This window comes from Cryptomeria japonica, chromosome 5 (assembly GCF_030272615.1).
Source record: "Cryptomeria japonica chromosome 5, Sugi_1.0, whole genome shotgun sequence".
Taxonomy (NCBI): Eukaryota; Viridiplantae; Streptophyta; class Pinopsida; order Cupressales; family Cupressaceae; genus Cryptomeria; species Cryptomeria japonica.
In genome coordinates, this window is record NC_081409.1 from 582,635,014 (window position 1) to 582,652,889 (window position 17,876).

Below are 17,876 nucleotides of genomic sequence, written 5' to 3' on the forward strand. Positions count from 1 at the left end.
CCCAATTTTTGAAGAAACCTCCCCTTATCCAAAAAACCAACCTCCCATTCTGCAACTCCATGGAATAATTGTCTGCAACTGTTAAAGAGAAACCATATATTGTTTGTCAAAGCTATTGCAATGTCTATCGATGTGTATGTTTCTTGAAATAACTCGAGATATAAGCATACTGCGGATAAGGCTGAGTCCTATGATTCAATTTGTACCTTAAATTAGGTATTGCTGTATATTTAGTTTTTATAGAAAACACAATAAATGCGAGCTCCTATCCCCACATTCCCAATAAATAAGCCTGGGTTAAGGAAAATCTGCATTAACTGGGAACTCCTATGACAAGAAATGGAAATGGAAGCAAACTCCTTATCAAGACCAAGATTTTTATCATTGTCTTCAAAAAGCGTGAGAGATAACATTCTTATGTACGAATAATTTACAGATCCCGCTCATAACCTCAGTCGCCAACACATATACAGCTCATCACAAAAGGCGCCTTTCTTGCTCTTGATAAGCAAGATGCGAGGGAGCCGTCTACCCAGGCATCAAAATGGGTATTGACAAGACCGTTATTTACATTTAATAATTAAATTAAAAATCAGCATACAACTGTATACTGATTTTTAAATTAATTATTAAATGCACATAACAGTCTTGTCAATATCCATTTTGGTGTCGGCATAGCCAATCCCAGATGCGAGGTGGAATAACAATAAAATTGCAACAGTAATAAGAGCTATGTTAACAAGTATAAAATCATGCCGAAATCAAAATTGAAGTACATAAAATTTGAGGATGTCATTCAAAATTATGAGCATTCAGAAGGCATATAAAATATCAAATTCTTTGGCTTCTAAGCATCCATGATTTAACTTGACAAATCAATCCATTCAATCAAAGAAATCAAGCTGGTAAAGTAAAACGTATAAGATTGCACACAAATTACAACCAAGTATCATCAAATAGGTATGGAGATGCATCATATTTTTTAACTCCCTGGTGTTCCACCTATGAGAGCCATGGGTTCAAGGATGAGAATTAGATAAGATTCCTTTGGCTTATCCATATTTCATTTTGGATTATTTGCATAAATGACTAATAAATCATCCTTGCCGTATGCATATATCCTGCAAAAGCCCTCACAAAAGCTTCACTGTGTCGAAAGAAATGCGAAGTCATTGATATAGAAAATAATAATATCTAATTGCTTTCCTTCTACAATTCTCATCATAACACTGTGTTAGAAACTCCCAAGAAACACTTCATGACTGCTTTATGCATATATACTGCAAAAGCTCTTACAGAAAGCTATGTGCCTATATCCTGCAGAAGTGTAAAATAGAAATGCAGTGACATACAGAGAAAATTATCCAAACACTTTGCTTCTACAACTTCTTCATAACACTATTAGAAACTCTCAAGAAACACTTCCTGAATATAGTGTCACGTCAACTCCTCCAGCATGTGTCTCACTTGTGCAACTCAATAGCGATTAGTGAATTTTGGTCCTCCAACTGGACCATAAAAATGTTGCAAACCAGATTCTGTGGGTTGAGAAACAAGACCTCTTTCCAACTCTTGAGGATTAGGCACAGGCATATGGTGTGTACTTGAAAAAACTTGCATGGGATTTAGTTTGTCTAACCTATTTTCTACCTGTGGTGAATTTTTCATCCAATCGCCATTATCTGGGAGTCTGTTAACAGACTCTGTGTTTTCTTTTAACATGTCTTGATGAGACTCTCTGTAGTAATTTGGTTTCTTCAAGGGATGTGAGTTTGACGTGTTGTTTAAAATATCATCTGACACTCTTTTGTGAGTATGTAAACTAGATCCATCAATTTGTCCCTGCAGAAGACCTCGTGAGGCATAAAATTCCTGTTCATAGAATTGATAAACTCTATCCAAATGTTCAGCCCTTTCTTGCCCTGAAATACCTGATCTGTCATTATATGCATTTCTGTCCATGGAATTTGGCTGCAAAATCCTGTTTTGTTCTATTGAATCACCTGTGACTGTTTCTGGGAACCACGATCTAGATCTAGGAACATACTGATCTGAAGCCTCAAGAGAATCATGTGCCTGGAATTTACCTTTCTCTGTTTCTTCACTGAACCTCGAACCTGATATCTCACCATCCCCTGACTGTAGGCAGCTAGGTGCATACGAGGGGTGTAGAGAATCATGATGCTTTTTGTTATGATGAAAGTTACCTTCAACAGGCCACTCATTACACAGATGACTTTGAATGCTGCTTGCCCTAGGCTGTAAGTTAGAACTATATAGAGAACTGTGTAAGTATTTATCACTTGCATTCACCTTATATGGACGGTTTGGGACTCTTAAACTGGTCAAATAATTTCTTTCCTTACCATAAATATCCTCTCCACGTCCCATGGTAGGCGAATTTTGAGGACTGATATCCATACTCTTTTCAGATTGATTTTCTGCAAGATCCAAAGCTGCATAATCCCTTGATGAACCCGCATTTGAGTGACGTAATAATAAGTCTTGATGATTTTGTATCTTTCCATCAACAAATCCTTCTGGGCAAAATAATTGAATAAGAGATGAAACCTGCCAGAAGTTCCAAAAGGTAAATCAATAGAAGCAGCACATGAAAAGGATTTTTTATTTTACAATTCTCCGGATATAAAAATATTAAATCAACATATGAAATAATAACAGGTACTAACGAATCCAAAAGGCACAGAGAAGAATTCAGAACCTGCTGGGAAGTAAGTTCATTACTAAACTTGTTATGAGCAAAGTAATTGTCTTTTATTGCTTCTCTGAAATCCTTCTCGGCAAGAGGCTTGCATTCCTTGCAAATGCGAAACCGCACCTGCTCAAATCAAAGATGCAAAAACTATGTAAATATAGTAAGAAAATATTGTCTTTTTATAATCACTGAAAAACAGTGACGATTTTAGTAGAATAACTCCTATTGTCCCTCTATATGCTAGTAACATACAATTTGACATTTTGAAATTTGAATTTTTTTGAAGTTAGACCTGCACCAGCCCATCTATCATCTTGGTTTTCTCAGTGCCAAATCTTGGGAAAAAATATTCAATTTAAATTACAACTCTTTTGTTTAGGCCCTTAGCCCATGGGACGTACTGGGATACACAATGGCTGACTAAGGCCTACATAATCATTAATTTAATATTGTGATAGTTCCTAGGTATAATACTATTAATAGGCATTGTAGGCCTAAATTGGGATTAATGGTTTACCCCTCAATTATGTTATTAGATCCATATATAGGGATGATGTAATTTGTGAATTACATTATTGTAAGGACTTTTGAAGATCACCACCTCAAAGTGGCTCAAATTATTATTATTTAACGGGTCTAATGATGTCAAAGTTTCCACAGCAGCACACTAGATAGAAGGGGCAAGTTTCTGATTCTTATAAACATGATTTTCATTAGAAGCAAGGTGAAGCAGAATTCACTGTGCCCTCTTGGATATCAAGCCAAAATTAGATGTGCACAATTTTGATGCCATAATTGATGCCATAACCCAGCCACTCGGATCTGTCAAGTGGAACAGTATTTTGATTTGCACCATGTTCCTACAACACAAAAGGTCAAATTGGCAGTAAAGGAGCATTTCATTTGGTATTGTTGGCCAATTGAGCAGAAGAATTGTCTCATCACATGGTCAGTGTTTATGGAGGAGCTCCAATCACACTCAAGTAGCAGCTTGGTAGAGAAATACTTCTGTAAATTAGACAAACTCTAAGGAACAGATCTGGTCAAGGGTTGATTGTATTCTACAATTTCAAACTCTTAGTTTAAGGGTAAGGAATACTGAGAAAAGCCATTCATTGGATTTATTTTTGAGCCGATCAAAAAGATCATATTCAACATAAGGAATGAATGTTATCTCGGTGTTGGTTCTCCAACCTGCTATTAGCTATTTCTAAGGGGTTGTGAATCCCTAACCTCAAAAAGACTAACATGCTAGGCCAACAAATGAGAGATGGATGTATCTCTCCTACACTTCAGGCTCTACAAAACCTAGGCAAGGGAGCCTAATAACACTGGATATTTGTATAACAATGGGTTTATTTCAATTAAAAAGTAAATAAATGGTTCATGCAGATATAACAAGGGTTTGGAAATAATTCTGCAAAATTAAATTCCTTGTACCTTTAATGGACAAACATGAATATAACACCTAAATTACTAGCAACACCATAGTGTACTTCGTTTTTTAAAATTGAATGGATTGGAAACAAGATTGGTCCCCACTACTTGGGAGAACAAAGTCAAAGATTGATTAAAATACGCTATTCTAACAACATTCAATCTCTGGGGTTTAACATTAATTTATCACTTCCTTACAGTAATCAAAACCCTCATAATTGACCTACTAAAAATGATTCTACTAATTGATCCTTAGTTACTCTGAATAAAATTACCACCCTCCTTGAAAATGAACTAATCGGATCAGCAATTCTTACATAAATTGTGTAAACAGAATTTTATTTTCCTACAGAATATACTTCTTCCAAGAATATGCAACTCATATAGGAGACAATCAAATTTCTTAAGCTTGTATTCATATCATTACTGCAGTGCAAATTTGTTACAATAGAACACACTAGAATAAAATAGTAGACTTCTGATATCCTTTGGAAAACAAATTACAAAAATATCACTGAAATTCTTAAAGCTTTCTCTCCAAACTTCCCCAACCCTTACAAATGAATAAGATTTTATATTATATAATCTACCTTTCAAAAATCACACCAACTATTATAAAAATTCAACACAGAAAGATTACATGCTATCTGATTGATAAAATAACAAGCAAATGCTTTCTTCTATAGATCTACAATGAGCCAAAAATAGTGAAAGCTAAAAAACCAAAAAGACTAATTTAAGATTAACAGTCTAACCTTTAGTTGAAACGACTTTATTAAGCTCCAAATCTAAAAGCTAATTGACCATTACAATATAATAACTGTTCTGTTATTGATTTTTCTGGATTCAACTGTGTAAATATTTTTATGCCCAACATTTCGGATCAAACTCTATGATCCATCATCAGGGAATGAAAGCATGACTTCTCTTTTCTCATGCTTTCATTCCTAATGATGGATCATAGAGTTTGATCCAAAACGTTGGGCATAAAAATATTTACACAGCTGAATCCAGAAAAATCAATAACAGAACAATTATGGTGTGGAAATTTTATGTTTCTAATATAATAATTACTTTAATACCCTTAACAGTCAATCTACTAAGTTACTAACTACACCAAGCTTATCCCGAAACTTTACAAATTTGTCAAGACCCAAAGGATTGGTGATAATGTCTGCAATTTGATCCTCTGGAGGACAATACTAAACATAAATTCTTGGCAATTTGGTACGCTCATGGAAGACAACATTCTTAGCAAGTTTGAGCACCCCTTGATTGGCTCTCAAAGCTTGTCTATCATCAAATAGTGTTCTATTTTGCTTCCCAGTTTGGCAAGCCCCATACACAACCTGTATCTGTTGTTGAATGTTAGGTATTTCATCTGCCAAGTTCTCTCAAGCAAACTAAGAGAGGTGGGACAAATTGAGGTGTTCGTACCATTAATGCCAAAGTGTAGTAATGGCTGATGCATTCTTGGTTGTCAATGCATGTTCCCTAAACTGTCTAGATTCAACCAATCTATAGAGTCCATCATCATCTATACCAAAAGTAAAAGTCTTCTTGGTCTCCTTGTCGATGATATTGCATTTGTGTTTGCTGAAAAAATGATATCTAGATTAGGACTCTGTCACATAATCTGACTTACAGAGAGTAGATTGAACTCCATTCCTGATACATAGCACACACTGAGAAAAGATATGTTTTCCCTCCAAAGGTTATTTGTACAATCCCTCTACCTACAACAATGTACTTCTCACCACTGCCAGAGATCATGGAATTAGAGCAAGCAATGTACTCTGTGAACTAGTCTCGCCTTGTAGGTGAAGTGAAGTGATACCCCTAGATGGATGTAGCATGCAGATGACTCCAACTAATCTACTGTTCTTCTAGCCATGACTGCAAAGAAATGATGCTCACTCTATGACATGAGCCTTCTACTAAGACCCTTCCTGGTTGGATTTATGTTTGGCCAACCTTTTCCTGTACTGCTTCTTCATCTAACCCAAGTCACCAAAATAATAACATGATGTTTTCAGATTCTTTGTTGCATCCTCATTGCTACCTTGTCCTTTCTTTTGTGACCATTTGCCTATGCCTTTGTCTTTGAATGCAAATACTATTCTACAATAATCTCACTACTGCTACCAAATTGGTTATTCCAACTGTCTTGTTGTAAGAGCTTATTGCATAACTCTTCAAACTTTAGGTCAACACCTATAGTGCTGATATATCCCAATGCAATTGTATCCCGCGTACAGCAATATTCATAAGTACGTGCTAAGCTTTTCAACATGATTACCACCATGTCTGCTTCTATTTTCATATTAATGGCTGATAATAGATCTTTGATGTCCTTGTTCTTGAGTAAATGATTGTACAAGGATGCTTTCTAACCCATAGTGATCAAAAAAAGCATATTCTTCAAACATAAGGCCTTTCCTTTGTTTGAAGTCTCATGTAGTTCTTGTAAATGCTTCCCTTTTTTGGCAAAAGTCATACCTATTTGGACTTCAAGAAACATAGCATCTATCACTAATAATTTGATCAACATGATGACTCTTTGTCACCTACCGAGGATAATATTTTTGGAACATCTATACTCAAAGATTACGAGCATTCATTGCTTCTTGTTGTAATTTATGGCAGTTAAACACTTGCTGCCTTCCAACATGATGTTAGGTAACGAAACCATCTTCCCTCCCGCAACTCATAATCACTGAATAACCCTCTCGTAATTCTTTTGTGGAAACCTTGAAATTTTCCTTAAAACCCGAGTTTGCAAGTATTGAAAAAAAATTGCTAACAAAAAATGTAAAGTACCTAAAAAAATTCTATCAAATCCTAATAAAAAAACACACAATTTTGTTAAAAAATCACCAAAAACTTCATTAATCCTAGCCACTAAAAATGGTGAAAGTTAAAAAAAGCATAAAGACTAACCTAAAGTCAAAACGACTTTATTAAACTCTAGTATAAAAACTAATTGATCATTACAATAAAGAAAGAAAGAAAGAAAGATTATTTTATAGTCCACAATACTGGGCAATATGTATATGGGTCTACAGATGGCTTATAGTAATATGGGACTACCTTGTACTCCTTACGCAAGGCACCTAACTGTGCTACAAACAAGGCGTGCATACCTTACCACGAAAGGATTTAAACCTGTGCTATAAGAATACTTTAATACCAACTCTTGCATTATTTTGGAAAAATCAAGAACACATCATTGGGAATCTCTCAATTTTTTCCATGTTTCAAATTTGAGATTTGCCGCATTATATCTAATTTTTTAACATTTTAAAATCTGCATCCAAAATTATGTAAAGTAACAAAACTTCAAGAAGCTATAACTTTTGATCCAGGTACATGACCTCCATTTTCTTGAAAATGAAGATCTTGGAGAGCTCTATGCTCCTAAAAATGCTACATTGTTATCAGCAACTTTTGGAGCCAAATTCCTTCATTTAATACTTTTAAATCTATATTTTGAATATTTTTTTTAGGATATTAAGATTTTGAAACTTTGACATCTCACTATTAGCAAATGATCTTTGGCTGATTTTTTCACCATATGATGAATTTGTGACAAAGGAGCTGTGGGTAAATTTCTCAATCGATCCATGCTCATCTAGCAACATTTCTTAAAAACAAGTTATTATTTTTAGACATAAACAAATTTTGACTTTACCAAATCACTTTAGGGAACATTTTATGCAAACATGACACTTTGCAAGCTCAAGAATATTGATATTGGACAATTTTAATACAAAAACAAACTTTTTGCTATCAACATGGTTTAAGCAGGTTAGACACCAAAGGAAATACAGATTCAAATGACACTTTCACAAATTGGATCAAAGCATTGACTATGGGCATAAAATACGAAACTGGACACAAGCTCCAACACAAGATGATTTGAATGAAGCTTTTAGGCTAAGAATTAGCTACTAGGAGAAAATCATTCACTCAATATAAAGATGTAAGGATTCTTACTAAAAATTTTGATATGCCCCTAATATTTTATCTCATTAAGTGTAAAAGGTTGAGCACTTCTAGAATGTTTATCCTTACTATTTTCATTTATTAGCTCTAGTTAATTCCTTAGGTCGACCTAATTAGAATGAAAGGGTGTGTCCTTAACTAATTATGTCTATAAATAAGAAGAGAAAAGCTCTTCCAAACCATAATAAATTGTAAGATTAAATTCATATTCTAATTTTCGGAAGTTGCCCTATCAAAGTGGTTTGATATTTTATTGATTTGTTTTTATTTTCAAGAAATATCCTAACAAGTGGTATCAACGTAGTGATTTTGGCCAAAATGTTTGTTTTCACCTGTCGATGTATTTTTTAGACACCTCAGACATAGAATAAAATATCAAGGTATCTTATCCTCTCTTGAGCAAAATCTTCCCAAATGCTAAACTATGTGATCAATTGGAAGACTCCAAGGTTTCTACTATTAGTTCTTGACTCGTGGATAAGCCGAATGGTTTGATGTGATATTGCTAGAATCACAAGGGGACATATGTTGTATACGAATGCTTGAATGTTTGAACGTTACTAGAAGTTGATCATCTAATATTGCAATCTTGTGATGCTTTCTCTCCTAAACTAACTTGAATTGAAAAAAAGACAAAAGGATAAGGGTTTAGGAAGCTAGCCTAATCCTAGGAATGTAAGAAGTAGTGAAGGATTTGGTGAAACTCTACTAGACTTTGCTTTGACATCAATGAATAACTCCACAAAGCTAGTGCAATCTTCTAAGGTAAAATATATGATGTTCAAATTACCACCAACAACATAGACACCATCAAGGCAATGCATATCAATGTGTGAATAGCAATTGAATTTAAGCTTGAATAAGGAATCCAGTTGACCACGCAAGGCAAGTTTACAATCAGCAAACTGCTAGTAGTATGGATATGTGAATTTCACCATTAATAATCACCCACAAGATCTTTCATTCAATCAACCAACATTAAAACAAATGAGAAGTAGAAACCATGCAACTTGTTGAAACAACACATTTCACCATATCTTCAATGAAAAGAGTATATTCATCTACAAGTCTTAGCAACAATTTCTTCTTGTCCTACCCTACTCTACTCTAACTTCTAATTCCTAATTGCCTTAGCAACTATTCTTCTACTCTTCTAACATTAACCTCTACAAATGAGAGAGTCGCACCCTTTTATAGAAGTCCCATTTACAATGAATGATTCGGATTGATTCACAATCAATGGCCAAGACCAAAAGATAGAAACCCTAATTAGGGTTTGTTACAACCACCATTACATTTGCCAATGAGAGATGAGGATAGGTAAGATAAATAATATTTGATGTAGCGCCATGTGTCACTTGTTCCATCCTTGATTGAATGCTCACTTGGTACCCTTTGATTGAACAAATGGTGACTAGAATGCCACCTCAGCTTGCCTTGCAAACTTAATCAATTTGCCTTGAATATTATTCATGATGTTTGGAATTCCTTATGATACTTTGCATTTCAGCCATATGTTAGGGAATGCCTTGAACTATTTCCTCCTTAACGTTCTTTGGCTTTGAGATCCCTTAATGTAGTTCCCACTTCATTTGTTCACCATTATAGTGAAGTCTTCTTTATGTTTGAGCTAGCCTTCATCTTTGTATTTCACTTGCTTGTCATCTTGGAGCTGATCCTTCAACATTTGTTGCTTTGAAGTGTTGAGCCCTTGGTATCCCTACAAGCTGCATCCTCTTTCACCTCGAGCCTTGATCACCGTGCTTCCCTTCCTTGTAGCAGACCTACAAAACAAACAAATACTAAATCAAACACCTATGGTATAAACCTTGTTTCAACCATGGTGGGAAATCGATCCTTGTAGGGACTAATTAAGTTCTTGAAATTTATCAGTGTCTTCATGATCATTTTCTCATGATGGAAATTCGAAGGTCAAAGGGACTCCTTGCTCTTGGCCAATTTCACTCCATTTTGATGCCTTACCCTTGGAGTGGAGATTCGATCTCCATAGGGACTCCTCATTCCTCATGACTTAAGCTCTTCCTTTGTAATTCTGCCCTCAAGTGGAAATCTGACCCTCATCAGGATTCATTGTCCTTGAAAATTTTGTGTCGATTTGATCACCATTTGATGGAGTGGAAATCTGAACCTCATAAGGACTCTTCGCTCCCAACTTTTTCCCGTGTGTGTAATAGGTAATTTGAACAATATATTTTCCAGAATTAACTTAGGCTCTGATTTTTAAATGATTTTCAAATTAAGAGCTTTCTAAAAATCAGAAATTCAACATTTTGCAACATAAATTCTAGAAAACATGAGGATCTTGATCAAAATTTGGAAAATTTGCCCTCTAGAAATCTGAATTTCAGACTTAGGATAAGTCTGACTTTAATGTCTAAGTCTGAATATGCCCTTGAAAATTCAGAAAATGATTGATTTTGCAGTCCAATGAGATGTTCCAGGTCTGATTTCTGAGTTTTGATGTCTGAGAACATCTCTGAAAACCATGTTTTAATGGCTGGAAATGATCTTGCTTACGGCGCAATCCATATGTCTGAAGCAATCTGCCCCTACTTGGCTGGAAATGACACGTTTTTGCTTGAATCAATGGCTGGAAGTGACGTTTTGTGTTTAGGAATGGTGGCTGGTAAAGACGTCTCAGGTCTGATAATGGTGTCTTTGACCAGCAATGGCGCCCTCTATGCTGTAGCTAACACTTCCAATGGTAGTGAACTTGATGCCTTGGGCATAAAATCGCACCCTCCCAGCTATAGCAAACTTCAATCTTCCTTCTTCCAGCTCTCCAGGAGCTGAATCAGTCACTTAATGATATTATAATAGTCGCTGGCCTGGGGTTCTTATTCAACTTTTCACCTTTACCTTTCACCACACAATGCATGTCGACTTGCCAGGTCGAAAATCGCACCTCATTGGGACAATTAAATTTAACTTTATTTTCACCTTTGTTTGTCTCCACTTCATCCACCAAATGCAATGGTGGAAAATCGTACCTCATCTGGACTGATTTGCCATTAAAATGATATTTACTTTACCTTTGAAAGTTCATATGATCATGCAAGGGGAAAATCGATATCCATCTAGACATTAAAATTCATCATTAATTCACTTATCTTCACATATTTTCCCCAAGTCGAAATTCACCTTGCATCGGGACTGATTATCCTTGAAAATTCTCACAGAACTTACTCAAATACCACTTGGTGGAAAATCAATGTACATCAGGACTCACAAATTTGGTTGTTTTTGCATCACTTCGTCACTTTTCCTCTCAAGTGAAAAATCAAACCACATCAGGACACATAAATTTCACTTTAACTTGGTCATTTTACCATCAAGTGAAAAAATGTGGGTGATCAAGACTCACTTTCCTTACATTTTCACTTTTGTAGGCCTGGTGGAAAAATGACCTCCATCAGAACTTATCTTGTCCTTTGTTTTGTCCAGAGTGGAAATGCTCTAGTCATCAAGACTTTCCACAAAATCACTTGCAAACTTAGTCCTAGAGTGAAAATTCGACCTCCATCAAGACTTTCATGATCCATAACATTAATTTGGTACCTTCATGCTCAAAATGGAGTGGAAAAATGACCCCCATCAGAACTTTATCAATTTTCACCGTTATCACTCAGTGGAAAAACTCCTCCCATAGAGACTTTGTGTTTTATGCCTTAACTGCTAGGTGGAAAAATGTTTTCCATCAGGACCACATAAGATCCCGTCTTTTGGCTTTAATTTTTTCAGTTTTGGGTGTTCAACATTTTGTCAAACACTTGGCATGTATTTGTCTTTAAGTCTAATTTTCTGAGTTTTTCTTGAGATTATGATTTGCATTGAAGTAGATATTTAAACAACAATAAAGCAGAATGACTACAATGCAGCTCTTGAATTAACAAAAGCAATATTGAAGACTAGATATTTTAAAACAACTTGAACATTCACTCTCTATTCTGAAACAATAATACTGAAAATACTACAGCAGATTCTTCAATGTTTTCTCAGTTAAATTTGCCAATACAATGTATGTGCATACCAGAATTGCTGCCCAGTCTTCTATTGACCATTAGATGCACTAACAATAATAAATAACCCTAGATGGCATTCTCCAGACGATTGCAGACTTGTACATTGCTGGCCCAGGCGACTACGACAACCTCCAGCTGAACTTTGACTTTGTATAGCAACCTTAAGGAAGCTTCAAACCTGTACGGCCCAACATGAGCAAACACAGCAGTACGGCCAGCAAGGAATAGCCAATATGGTACAGCCCAGCAATGCATCTTATTGTCAACCCAGCGCCTTCTGTAAATGTGCCCAAATCTGGTCTAAGATGCTGAAACCCAGTTTGCAATATGACCAACAATTAGAAATTGTCCTTGGCTCAATGTGTTTCCTGGAGTGAAAACACCATTAATCCTTCTGACTGTATCTTGCAACAGCAAGAAGAATGTCATTCATGAGGGATTCCATCCTCACAAACCCTTGAAGATAAACTCTCCAACAAATTCACAAATTTCTTATTCAATCCAGCCTGCTTGAAAGTGAACTCTAAGAAATATTTTATATTGCTCTCGTAAGAGCTCATTCACTCATTTTACCGATGTTGGATAAATAAACATTACTCCCTATTTACATTTTATGTCTCCAATGTGTTATTAAATAAGAGGACCTTTAATATTTAAACATTTCCCACTTGACTATAGTCCCCGCATTAACAAAGTTAAATATTTATATTTAACTTAAGAACTTAACTTTATCAATGATATTTAACTTAAGAACTTAACTTTATCAATGCATAAATAAATCATATTAATGATATTAAAATCTTCAGTCGATATTAAACATTTACAATCGACATGATACTGCCATTGATGACCCAAACCTGGCCCAACTAACTTACTATAAATATCAAGTATCCCAAAAACACATTAAAACACCTCAAAATCACTTGCAACTGAAACTGTCTAGGCCAAATATCCTCAAGATCCTTTAAATATCCTGGTTAGCCTATGGGACCATGGAGAAATCGGCTAACGACAACATTATACAGCATGGGCTAGAAAGGGGACATTACAGACTAAGTTGATTTTCACACTTTAAAAGCCCACACTTACCCAATTTCATCAATTTACGTAGTGGAAATTCTATTTCCATCAAGACTTTATGAAATTTCCAAAGTTTTGAAGGGTGGAAAATAGAACTCCATCAGGACTTTTAACATTTTTGACTTATTTCACCTCCTAGGTTTGGAAAAATGACTCCTAAAGGGACTTTTAGCACTTTCACAAAAACTTTGCATCAATTTGCAACATTTTCATCATTTTTTGCTCAAATTTTAAGGCAAATTGAAACTCAACACTAAGAAAAATAAACTAACAAGCTAAGGCAATCTGATCAACACCCTCTCATAAGCAAAGGCAAACACTACGAATTTATTGTTAAACTAAGACAACCTAAGCAAAACACCTACCTAAAAAAGTGAAAAAGTGGGGGTCCCCATTTGCAATGGGGCGATGTGTGAAAAGGTCACGACATCACCATTACAAACCATTTCAAATTTGACCATAATTTTTAAATATCTTGAGTAATAAATCCAAGGCAGCTACAATAAAAATACTAGCTTTCAGTAATTGTTTATGCGACTAAGTTATTACCTATGTTACCCTAAGTTTCCAAAACGGGGTCAGGGGGATAGGGGGCCATGTTTCTGAGTCCTTGATTTTTTGGGCCATTTTTGGGATGACTAGGGGACGACAAAGGGAATGACTATATAAAAAACTACAAAAAAATTTAAAATATATAGGAAAATTTTAAATATTCATATGATAACATTGATGAAGCATTAGTATATCCATTATAGAACCTTAATACATAACATTTGTGTCAAATTGAGAGTTCACATGAGAGTCAAAGTCAAACAAATTAGCAAATGTGAAATGTAAAAACTTATTTCAAATTGCTTTCAAATTGAAAGATCAGCTCCATAACAGATTTCATGAAGTAGATTGTCATGCTTTGAAGAAGCAATGTTAAGATGAAGAAAGTTGTGTTGTGTTAGAGGTTGGTGTCTCTCTAAAGAAGAGATTGGTGTCTCTAACTAAGTTGGTGCTTACCAATGGGGGTTGTGTCTCCTGTAGGTTAGTGCCTACAAACTGAGGGGATTTGTTTCTCTTGTGGGTTGGTGCCTATGAAGTTTTATATAAGCAATATTTTGTCGCTGTTTTCTCCCTTAAGGAATTCCACGTAAATCTTGTGTTCGTCTTGTATTGCATGATTGTTAGATCTTATGTGAATGATGTTGTGCATTTGACATTATTGTGGTTGTTAGTTTAAAAAAGTGTAAATTGTCTTTACTGATTCACCACCCCCCCCCCTAGTATAAGCATGTGCTCATCAATAAAACACATGTAATCTTTTGAATTAGGCACCTTTTCGTAAAATATTGAGTCCAACAGCTCTTTTTACTAACCACAACGTAAATTAAGAGAAAAATTCCACCAAGATGTGAAACAGCCGTAGATTTATCAAGGATAATTTGTTTGCCCCATTTACAACTATTGTCAAAATTAAAGCCCCAACCAAAATACCTAGGTGGATATAACATAAACAAACAAAATCAAGAGACAGGGTTGCCTTTTCAAGATTCAAAATTGAACCCACCAAAAATTGACCTTCATAAATTTATTGGTCCATATGTAACTTCATATTTAAGTCTCATTAAACAATATTTTAAGCTTATTAATATACCTGTGAATGCAATGGTTGACATAGCCTCACTACATTTATAATCTAAACCTTATGAGTGGTATTAATTGATGATGAGTGAAAAGCAAGGGCAAATTACTTTGTTGAAAAAAATTTACTAATGAAATAACAACCCACTACGAGCAACCATGGAAGGGAAGCTATTTCACCCCATTAACAAGTTCGATACAAATAGGATCTATAGCCAAATACAATGTTGACCATGTGAGATTAGGAATATGCATCCAAGATGCAACACCTTATTCGAGGCTACAATTCTACATCAAATTGATTTAATGACCGCATTAAGCATGATCTTATTTGTTGGAAGATTGTACAATTAGGAAAGCTAAGATACAAGCACCACATATTGAGCAATAAAATTATGCCACCAAGAGGCTGATGTGAAGCCAAACAATAGGACAAAGAGATAGAGATGTGACTAATCTTGTTTGTAGAAATGTAGCAAACTTCTTTAACCTGAAACAAATTACTAGGCTCTCTCATTGATAAAAGGCGAAGAAAGAAAAAAAATCATTGTGATATCAAATGGTCTAGAGATTGCCAATAGTGAGAAAAGATTAATGATTATTAATAATGATGTTCAAAAAGCAGGAGTAGCTACAAAAGAGCCAAATGTGGTACTTGTGCATGCAAACTAAGGAAGAAAGCCCTACTATCTCCCCACATGAATTGAATGGGATAAGCCCACTACAAACACTTCAAGTGGTTGGTTACATCAAAAATGTAAAGTAACAATGTTTGACACATGTAGTACACACAACTTCATTGGATACACAATTGTTTCATGAATCTAATCCCTAATTTTTAGGTCATAATATTTGATGGGAAACAACTCTCTTGTGATGGTATATACCATCATTAAAACTTTCAATTGGAGGCTATCAACTAGATTCAGAAATGTTTGCCATCCCAATTGGGGGAGTAGATGTAATTTTGGGTGTGAAATAGCTTAAATAATTGGGAATGGTGTCATTCAATTTTCAAAACCTATTCATGGTTTTCAATACAAATGAACAAAAATATTTATAGGGATGCAAACACCATCAAGCCATATTATCAGCTGCCATAGGATTGAGAAATTACTTAAGAAAGAGTCTTATGCATAGTGGCACAACTACATTTTTAAAGAACATCATGTGAAAAATCAAGATCCTCCCAAGCTTCAAAATATATTCAACACCATCAACAGATTTTTTGAGAGCCGTCATCTGATTGTGTCATTGAATTAGAATTAGGGAGTATTCCTCCTATCATTAGACTCCATTTCTGTCCATATGAACAGGAGTCAAAAATCAAAAAACTGATTAAGGAAATGCTAGATTCAAGCATTTTTTGTCCTAGCAAAAATGCCTATTCATCTCCAATGGTTATGGCTTTAAAAAATGACTCATGAAAAACTGGCTAGATTACAAGCTGAAAACAAGCTCACTCTCAAAGATAAGTTTCCAATTCCTATTATTGATGAACTATTTGATGAATTGAATGGTGCAAGGTTCTTTACTAGGATTTTCATTCAGTTTATCACCAAATTTGACTAAATGAGGAGCATGTATATAAAACTAACTTTAGAAAATGACTTATTATGAATTCTTAGTTAGACAATTTAGTCTCACTAATGCTCTATCAACTTTTGAGAACCTCATGAATTTAATTTTCCACCATTGCTCCAAAAATTTATGTTGGTATACTTGATGACATTCTCATCTATACTAACACATGGGAAGAATATTTGCAACATGTAGAGAGAGTATTCTAGGTATTGGGGTGAAAGATGTGGAATACTTACGACATGGGGTGTCACACGAAGGTGTTATGGTGTCCCCTTAGAAGATTGCAGCAATAGAAGAGTGGTCAAAACCTATGAATACCAAAGGTTTTAGAGGATTCTTGGGTCTAACCAGATACTAAAGACTATTTCTTTGAAGCTATGCTCACATAGCAATAACCTTTCACAGTCAAAATGAGCCACCCAAGCATTTCAGCAACTGAAAAAAAGCTCTTACTTTCACTTTTTGTTAACTACCTGTTGATGTGTGTTTTATGCACATAACATTCAGAATAAAATACCAAAGTAATTTACCCTCTCTTGAACAAAATCACCTCAGATGCTAAGGGTAAAATCAACTAAAATGATTCCAAGGTTTCTACATGTCAGGTCTTGACGAGTGGGTAACTCAATGGTCGATGTGAATTGTTGTGTTCACTTGGGGACTTACACAAATGTTAGGATTATCTTCTTTGATAATGAAATATGTGGAATAGGTATGCTGACAACTTAAGATTTAGCAATGTAGTTCTGGAATTAATTCTTACTAAAAAATGGGCAAAAGGAATAGGGTTCAAGAAATCTATTCTAGGCCTAGGAATGTAAGAAATGATGAACAAGTTTAGTGGAATCAAACTAGGCAAGGTCTCACAAACAGGTATTGACACAAGCTTAGTGCAATCGTCTAAGGAATACTCAAGGATTTTCAAACTATCACCATCAAACGTTGACACCATCCAAGTTGATGCTTGTCAAGGGACGCATAATGGTTGAAGTTAAACTTACTCAAATTTCCAGTCGACCACACAAGGCGCACTTATCAGCGGAAAGAGGCTAGTGGTATGGATTAAGGATTCCACACAAATATATTCAACAAATCTTTCAGTCAATCTAATAAACATGAAAACAAATTCTAATCTAACTTGGAGGAATTGAGAACCATGAATGCAAAGACAACGTTTGAAGAGCAAAATCACCAACAATTGAACAAATGAGAGACAAGGAGGTATATATAGTCTCTTACAAAAATGGATGGCCAAGATTGATTCAAGATCAACGGCCAAGATCATGCCAACAAAACCCTAGAATTGCCCTAATTACGGTTTACATCAAAAATGGTGCCAACAACATATGGCCCAATAAAAATACATAGTCATCAAATAGGGA

The 17,876-nt window shown here is 35.1% G+C and overlaps 1 protein-coding gene across 1 annotated transcript in view; it reads right to left on the bottom strand.

Moving 5' to 3' along the window:
- Positions 1-903: 903 nt before the first annotated feature.
- The window catches only part of LOC131036785 (uncharacterized), a 112,689-nt gene continuing 95,716 nt past the window's right edge, over positions 904-17,876 (bottom strand). The window contains exons 3-4 of the mRNA XM_057968773.2: positions 2,723-2,839; positions 904-2,571 (exon numbers count right to left, since the gene is read on the bottom strand). Of these exons, the coding sequence (XP_057824756.2) occupies positions 1,477-2,571; positions 2,723-2,839 (1,212 nt within the window). The 3' untranslated portion in view covers positions 904-1,476. The remainder of the gene's footprint in view (positions 2,572-2,722; positions 2,840-17,876) is intronic.